Below are 8474 nucleotides of genomic sequence, written 5' to 3'. Positions count from 1 at the left end.
GTTATAAATAATTGTATAAAAGATAAGCTTTAGATAAAATTATATTTTGATAAACAAACACTCATAGCTGTTATTATGTACTAAAAGCGAAATGCAATGCTGAAAATCGTGTAGATACATATTTTTCAAATAAAGTACTGTGCCGGGGGTGAACGTCAAGTGCACAACTGCCCGGCAGCACAACTGCACAACTATATTAACACAAAACATAACTTGTGTTATCTTCATTTCTTTTTTCCATATTTCTGATTTCTTTTCACCGAAAAGTGTGATAGGTTTGTCTTTCAGTCTCCAAGTCCTCACAGCAACATACAATTTTTTACGGAGATTTATCAAGGACCTTCCTAATTCAGAAAAAAATCGGAATTGGATTGGATTTCGATCATTTTGAATTCACAGAAAAATTTCTCATCTCAATTCACTGAATCCAAGTAAAGAAAGGTACACTAAGTAAAAATATTGAAAAATCAGAGGATTCATACTTACAATACAGAAAGAGTACAAGGGGTTAGATTCTGTTAGTTGGAAATAAATAACGACGGTAACTCTTTCAAGGGTTACGAATAGCTTTGGCTTTCACGGATTCATAAAGCAGCGTCCACACTATGATCGACATCGCCTCGAACAGATCCACACCATTAACTTTTCCTTTCCACCAATATCCTTTGATCTTTTCTACAGAGGTATCCAGATGTCTCATCTACATCAATTTTCTTGCAGTCTGATATCAACATCGGTACCTAACCTCTTCTGGGCTTTCAACATAACAACGAGTGTCCATGATAAAGTCTAATCGGTCGTTAGTGTGGACGCTCCTTACCACCTTCCAATGAACTATTTCTTCAACGCCTTTATCTTCTCATCCAGTGCTTTCACATCCTGCTTGATACGCTCTACATCGCTCCCCATCTTGCCCTCCAAACTAGTCAGCAAGCTTTGATTATTGGTCAGATTGGACGCCAGATCAACCTGCACCGACTCCAATTCCTTCAGAAGTGTCGCGAAGTAGGCAGGCATCCGAGGCAGAAATTACTTCACACACGTTTCAATACATATATGGATTTAATACACATATAGATTCAATACACATATGGATTTAATACACATATAGATTCAATACACATATGGGGCTTACCACAAAAAGTTCAATTCCGAGCAATAAAACAGAGCTTAACAAACGTGGTTCAAAACCATGGGAAAATATTGAATTAAGAATCTGAGCCCGAGATTATGTGTTTTTTTTTTATGTTGGGATTTAGAGCAATATTTTATTAGGTGTGAACTGTGGACCTAATACCCCACATATGTAAATGGTTTGTCCTAGTTAGAACTGTAGAAGCCGTTAAAGGTTTGCTTGGTTCCTTCCTTTCCAAGTAAGATTGAAGTAAAACCATTTGTAAGAATGATTTACTTTCATTCTAGTAAAAAGAAAAACATGTAAATATTTCTGTAAACCTACCTACATACGAGTATTATGGTGAAATTGGCACATCCACAGAACTCTACACACTGAATGGACTTTCTATATGTATAACAATATAGGTACCTACCGATGTATTATAACGCCTATCAAAGGGTGTGGAAGAGCTCCTAGTGGTTGGGTGGAAGAGCTCCTCTAGGAGAACCCTGCCACTTAAAAGAAAGCCGTAAAAAAAAGCATTTTTATAAATCAAGAGATCAGTTTATACAAACAAGGTAAAGCTTTGTGAAATCAGAACCAGAACCCAAGAGAAAGCCAAGCGAAAGTTTAGTACAATCAAAAACATTTCCATAACCCAAGAGAAAGATTAGTTGAATACTCTACTGTAGAATGGACGTTTCCAATCAAGACTTGCTGTTTGTGACAGCTGTTTTTCTTATTTGGTATCACTGCAGATTAATTTGAGTGTGTATGTCGGAAATATTGTCTTCAATCCCCATGGAAAACCGTGTAAATTTTAGGTCATGTAAACGTTCAAAAATTATGATCAACCAGATGTTTATGAGACTGATGATTTGCCAGAAGCCGACCAGGGCACCCAGATCCATGATGACAAGGGTGATGTAAGTAAGAAAAATTTAATATTCACATGAGTTAAAATACAGGTATTGACATAAACAAAGTATTGTACATACCTACCTACGTATTTATATCTTGGAACCTATAGTTTTTGTAATTTGCCTCAGCCAAAATGATACCTACCTACCAAGATTAAAAAAAGGGAAAATCTTGGACCTGCATGAATCTTATTCCTAGATTTCATATTGGGTGACTACTCAGTACTTTTTAAACTCTACCGTTGCACCTTTGACATGTTTGGCAACGTAGCCTACTTTTGTAATGACTCCTTGCTGCCATATCCATCTGGATAACGTATACATATTTATATATCTTGGAACATATAGTTTTTGTATTTTGCCTCAGCCAAAATGATACCTACCTACCTACCAAGATTCAAAAAAGGGAAAATCTTGGACCTGGATGAATCTTATTCCTAGATTTCATATTTGGTGACTATTCAGTACTTTTTAAACAATAATAAACAACAGATAACATGTACTAAAACAATGTTCTGTGTGGTTTTTCAGACTTCCGAAAACATTGAGCAGCTACATCTAGATGCCAAACAAGCCACATTGAAATTCAAAGACAAAACCATCAGTGTGAACAGAGCTGATTTCTCTGATAGTCTCAATAAACTGCACAAGTACGGCTACGATGTCCTGTCACAAGACTGGGAACTGGTGGCTCAAGGTGAAAAGGAAACACCTCTGCAGAAGTACCAACGTCTTCAGTGTGAACTCAAAGAGCTGATGGATGAAGTGTCCCAAATTAAGGTAAAGAAGATTTCCTTCAGTTTGTAGATTTCCCTTCATTAATGCACCAGCATTACCCCAATTACCCCATTGAAGAGGTTTGATAGAGGGCACTCTAACAACAGAGATCTTATCATTCTTCCCTTCATTAATGCACCAGCATTACCCCAATTACCCCATTGAAGAGGTTTGATAGAGGGCACTCTAACAACAGAGATCTTATCATTCCAAAATCAAAGATAGAAGGAGGACTGCATAGAATAGAGGCAACTGTTCAAAGAACTAACCTTATCTGTTCAGGATGAAATTTGTCTTGGGTCAGAATCAAACCTGAGACCGCACACTTACAAGGCAGGCATGCTAACCTCCAAGCCAACCAGGGTAGCTGCATTATGCCATCAAATAGATGAGGTTGTTCTTTGGTTCAAATAGCTATTTTGCTTTTGGTTCTCCAAGCATTTTTCATAAAATATCTCCATTGAATCACGACTGCATAGAATAGAGGCAACTGTTCAAAGAACTAACCTTATCTGTTCAGGATGAAATTTGTCTTGGGTCAGAATCAAACCTGAGACTGCACATTTACAAGGCAGGCATGCTAACCTCCAAGCCAACCAGGGTAGCTGCATTATGTCATCAAATAGATAAGGTTGTTCTTTGGTTCAAATAGCTATTTTGCTTTTGGTTCTCCAAGCATTTTTCATAAAATATCTCCATTTTTAGTAAAATTTTACTTAGACTCAAGGTATAACAGATAACACCTAGTTTATCTAGCATTGAATCATATTTGCAGGAGCCAGCTGAAAACAGTGCTAGTGACAAAGCCAAACTCTCTGTTCAACAAATAGAGGAGCTCGTTAGTCAAGTCTCTGCTATCAAACTGGACAAAATCCTTGGACCAGATCTACTTGAATCTCTATCAGATGTGGAGGGTGCTGCTCTCAAGTAAGATCATGGATCTTTTTACTTTTTCACTGTTAACAGTTTCACCGGAATACCTAGGCAGTTTACCTGTTTTTGGTTTTCCAGGCATTCCAAAACACTGGAATACCTAAGGTACCTAGTTGAAAAGGAAAAACAGAGAAGAGCTTATCATCCCAAAATTGAAAAGAGGAGGAAAGGGTAGGAGAAAGCCAGACTGGCCTTTTTTTCTCAATTATTAAATAATATATTCTATGTTCTTAAAATTCCAGGACTCTTGTGATGCGACTAGACTCGTTTGCTCTCTCCAATTCCAAAACTCCCAGCAGTAAAGGTGGCGTGGGCTCTGGAGAACTAGTGCGCTATCAGTTAGGACTCCAATCTCAGCAAGCTCAACTGAATACTGCCGCCAAATTGACCAGTCTAGAGCAGAGACTCATTAAGCTGGAAAATCTATTGGGGGAACATTCCAGTAGTGTGGTAAGTAAACTTATTGGCGGGGCGCTAACTCTGGTACCCAAACTTATTGGCGGGGCGGTGAGTCCCGAACTTCAGCCAGCGCGACTCTTGTTTTTTTTTCTTTTTTTTCTAGAAGTTTGTTAGTTGGGACTGAACTTCTGAGGTCTTATTGTTGCAGAGACTCATTAAGCTGGAAAATCTATTGGGGGAACATTCCAGTAGTGTGGTAAGTAAACTTATTGGCGGGGCGCTAACTCTGGTACCCAAACTTATTGGCGGGGCGGTGAGTCCCGAACTTCAGCCAGCGCGACTCTTGTTTTTTTTTTCTTTTTTTTCTAGAAGTTTGTTAGTTGGGACTGAACTTCTGAGGTCTTATTGTCCCGAGATCAAAGCTAATTAGGTTGGTACTACATACTGCTTCCATGTCAGTGAGATAGGAAAGGCACCTACCTATCTCACGGTGTTGGAATGATTGGGGTTTAAACCCTTTGGACGCCCAGAAACAATATCTGACTATAGCATTAGGTTGGTAGTTGGTAAAGGTAATCTGACTCTACTCCGTCGGGCTTCTGTTTTGTCTCATTAAATAACCTTACAACCTAATATTTAGTCTTACAACAAAACCCATCACCCATCAGTCCTATTGGTTCCATCTCATTCCAGTGCAAACTATTTGGGGGTGGTCACAACAGTCTGGTCGAGAACACGGACTGGCTCCGCGCTCAGATCAACCTGATAGACGCGGCACATTGCGACGCGTACGACGCACGCATTACGCATCTCTCCAACAAACTGGACAAGATCATCGAGAAAGCCAACAGCGTCGACCCGAAAGATTCCGAACGGGATCAGAGGGTGAATGAACTCTACGAGCTCTCGCGAAGTGTAGACAGCGCTCTGGTACCACGCACACTAGAGAGACTCATAGCGTTAGAGTCCCTACACGCACAGGCTGGGAACTTCGCGACACTTCTGAAGGAATTGGAGTCGGTGCAGGTTGATCTGGCGTCCAATCTGACCAATAATCAAAGCTTGCTGACTAGTTTGGAGGGCAAGATGGGGAGCGATGTAGAGCGTATCAAGCAGGATGTGAAAGCACTGGATGAGAAGATAAAGGCGTTGAAGAAATAGTTCATTGGAAGGTGGTAAGGAGCGTCCACACTAACGACCGATTAGACTTTATCATGGACACTCGTTGTTATGTTGAAAGCCCAGAAGAGGTTAGGTACCGATGTTGATATCAGACTGCAAGAAAATTGATGTAGATGAGACATCTGGATACCTCTGTAGAAAAGATCAAAGGATATTGGTGGAAAGGAAAAGTTAATGGTGTGGATCTGTTCGAGGCGATGTCGATCATAGTGTGGACGCTGCTTTATGAATCCGTGAAAGCCAAAGCTATTCGTAACCCTTGAAAGAGTTACGTCGTTATTTATTTCCAACTAACAGAATCTAACCCCTTGTACTCTTTCTGTATTGTAAGTATGAATCCTCTGATTTTTCAATATTTTTACTTAGTGTACCTTTCTTTACTTGGATTCAGTGAATTGAGATGAGAAATTTTTCTGTGAATTCAAAATGATCGAAATCCAATCCAATTCCGATTTTTTTCTGAATTAGGAAGGTCCTTGATAAATCTCCGTAAAAAATTGTATGTTGCTGTGAGGACTTGGAGACTGAAAGACAAACCTATCACACTTTTCGGTGAAAAGAAATCAGAAATATGGAAAAAAGAAATGAAGATAACACAAGTTATGTTTTGTGTTAATATTTTTTTGAGGCGGTCAACTCTAGGTCTATTGTTTACGGCCCTGATGTTGATGACTTTGGACAGGTGGTGTTTTCAGAGGTGATGACCCCTCACTCAGACCACATACTGACTTTACTAATAGCTTTAGTTTTTTATGAACCTCTATGTTTTTTGTTCGTCCTTTACATCTATTCCGACCAATGTACGCGCTTTATATCCTCATCAAATAGTTTAGGTAGATAGGTGTGTAAGAATGTGCCGGAATGTCTGGCCACTTACACTCAGACTAGGGACTGTCTGGCCACTCACACTCAGACCACGGACTGTCAGCACCGGATCTGTCAGACGATCCGAGCGTGAATGATGGGTATGAGCGTGTGTGGCGAAAAAAAGCTTCTGCATTCTTTTTCGGAATCTAGGTCGTAGGTCGGGAAATTTCTTCGCTGCACATGTTTCGACTGTCTAAAGGGACCTAGGTCTGAGCATGAGATGCGCACATTTTTATTCATGTAGGCTGGATAATATTTAGTGGATGTGTCAACTCCACCATGTAGATAACATTCAGCTTACGACCTGTCAGAAAAATTAGTAATTTAGGTAATTATTTCACCACACAATCATATAATCATGCCTATTGAAGGTAACTTTTTCAACCGATTAACCCGACAAGAAATCGACTCAGATATTGATTTATTATTGATTAATATTGACACTCCTCATACTTCCATTTTGAACCAGCACTGGAACCAGCACTTAGGTCCAGATTAGTCAAATATTTGTTAACCCGACAAGAAATCGACTCAGATATTGATTTATTATTGATTAATATTGACACTCCTCGTACTTCCATTTTGAACCAGCACTGGAAGTCTTATTAGGTCCAGATTAGTCAAATATTTATAACAGTGTAGGCAGGCATCCGAGGCAGAAATTACTTCACACACGTTTCAATACACATATGGATTTGCAGAGACTCATTAAGCTGGAAAATCTATTGGGGGAACATTCCAGTAGTGTGGTAAGTAAACTTATTGGCGGGGCGCTAACTCTGGTAGCCAAACTTATTGGCGGGGCGGTGAGTCCCGAACTTCAACCAGCGCGACTCTTGTTTTTTTCTTTTTTTCTAGAGGTTTGTTAGTTGGGACTGTAACTTTTGAGGTCTTATTGTCCCGAGATTAAAGGTAATTAGGTTGGTACTACATACTGCTTCCATGTCAGTGAGATAGGAAAGGCACCTACCCATCTCACGGTGTTGGAATGATTGGGGTTTAAACCCTTTGGACGCCCAGAAACAATATCTGACTATAGCATTAGGTTGGTAGTTGGTAAAGGTAATCTGACTCTACTCCGTCGGGCTTCTGTTTTGTCTCATTAAATAACCTTACAACCTAATATTTAATCTTATAGCAAAACCCATCACCCATCAGTCCTATTGGTTCCATCTCATTCCAGTGCAAACTATTTGACTATAGCATTAGGTTGGTAGTTGGTAAAGGTAATCTGACTCTACTCCGTCGGGCTTCTGTTTTGTCTCATTAAATAACCTTACAACTTAATATTTAGTCTTATAATAAAACCCATCACCCATCAGTCCTATTTGTTCCATCTCATTCCAGTGCAAACTGTTCGGGGGTGGTCACAACAGTCTGGTCGAGAACACGGACTGGCTCCGCGCTCAGATCAACCTGATAGACGCGGCACATTGCGACGCGTACGACGCACGCATTACGCATCTCTCCAACAAACTGGACAAGATCATCGAGAAAGCCAACAGCGTCGACCCGAAAGATTCCGAACGGGATCAGAGGGTGAATGAACTCTACGAGCTCTCGCGAAGTGTAGACAGCGCTCTGGTACCACGCACACTAGAGAGACTCATAGCGTTAGAGTCCCTACACGCACAGGCTGGGAATTTCGCGACACTTCTGAAGGAATTGGAGTCGGTGCAAGTTGATCTGGCGTCCAATCTGACCAATAATCAAAGCTTGCTGACTAGTTTGGAGGGCAAGATGGGGAGCGATGTAGAGCGTATCAAGCAGGATGTGAAAGCACTGGATGAGAAGATAAAGGCGTTGAAGAAATAGTTCATTGGAAGGTGGTAAGGAGCGTCCACACTAACGACCGATTAGACTTTATCATGGACACTCGTTGTTATGTTGAAAGCCCAGAAGAGGTTAGGTACCGATGTTGATATCAGACTGCAAGAAAATTGATGTAGATGAGACATCTGGATACCTCTGTAGAAAAGATCAAAGGATATTGGTGGAAAGGAAAAGTTAATGGTGTGGATCTGTTCGAGGCGATGTCGATCATAGTGTGGACGCTGCTTTATGAATCCGTGAAAGCCAAAGCTATTCGTAACCCTTGAAAGAGTTACCGTCGTTATTTATTTCCAACTAACAGAATCTAACCCCTTGTACTCTTTCTGTATTGTAAGTATGAATCCTCTGATTTTTCAATATTTTTACTTAGTGTACCTTTCTTTACTTGGATTCAGTGAATTGAGATGAGAAATTTTTCTGTGAATTCAAAATGATCGAAATCCAAT

General features: G+C 40.2%; 2 protein-coding genes across 2 annotated transcripts; both read left to right on the top strand.

Moving 5' to 3' along the window:
• Nucleotides 1-1950: 1950 nt before the first annotated feature.
• LOC103515576 (dynactin subunit 2) lies at nucleotides 1951-5562 on the top strand (the record flags this gene model as incomplete). Its single annotated transcript, XM_026828230.1, has 5 exons — nucleotides 1951-2043; nucleotides 2569-2817; nucleotides 3590-3741; nucleotides 3990-4197; nucleotides 4840-5562. Coding segments are annotated over 5 exons (1170 nt in total), but the record flags the coding sequence as incomplete, so codon positions are not given.
• A 1322-nt stretch (nucleotides 5563-6884) lies between these two features.
• LOC113470071 (dynactin subunit 2-like) lies at nucleotides 6885-8250 on the top strand. The gene is made up of 2 exons (XM_026828229.1): nucleotides 6885-6944; nucleotides 7543-8250. The coding sequence occupies exons 1-2, from the start codon at nucleotides 6885-6887 to the stop codon at nucleotides 8008-8010; spliced, it is 528 nt and encodes a 175-aa protein (XP_026684030.1). The 3' UTR covers nucleotides 8011-8250.
• Nucleotides 8251-8474: the final 224 nt, after the last annotated feature.

The sequence above is a fragment of the Diaphorina citri genome, unplaced genomic scaffold (assembly GCF_000475195.1).
Source record: "Diaphorina citri unplaced genomic scaffold, Diaci psyllid genome assembly version 1.1 scaffold1374, whole genome shotgun sequence".
In the NCBI taxonomy this organism is placed as follows: Eukaryota; Metazoa; Arthropoda; class Insecta; order Hemiptera; family Psyllidae; genus Diaphorina; species Diaphorina citri.
This window is presented reverse-complemented; position numbering and strand designations above follow the sequence as displayed.

Coding starts and splice junctions, on each gene's coding strand:
- LOC113470071 (XM_026828229.1), top strand. CDS start 6,885: ATGGATTTGCAGAGACTCATTAAGCTGGAAAATCTATTGGGGGAACAT. Junction 6,945..7,542: donor GGGAACATTCCAGTAGTGTG/GTAAGTAAACTT, acceptor ATCTCATTCCAG/TGCAAACTGTTCGGGGGTGG.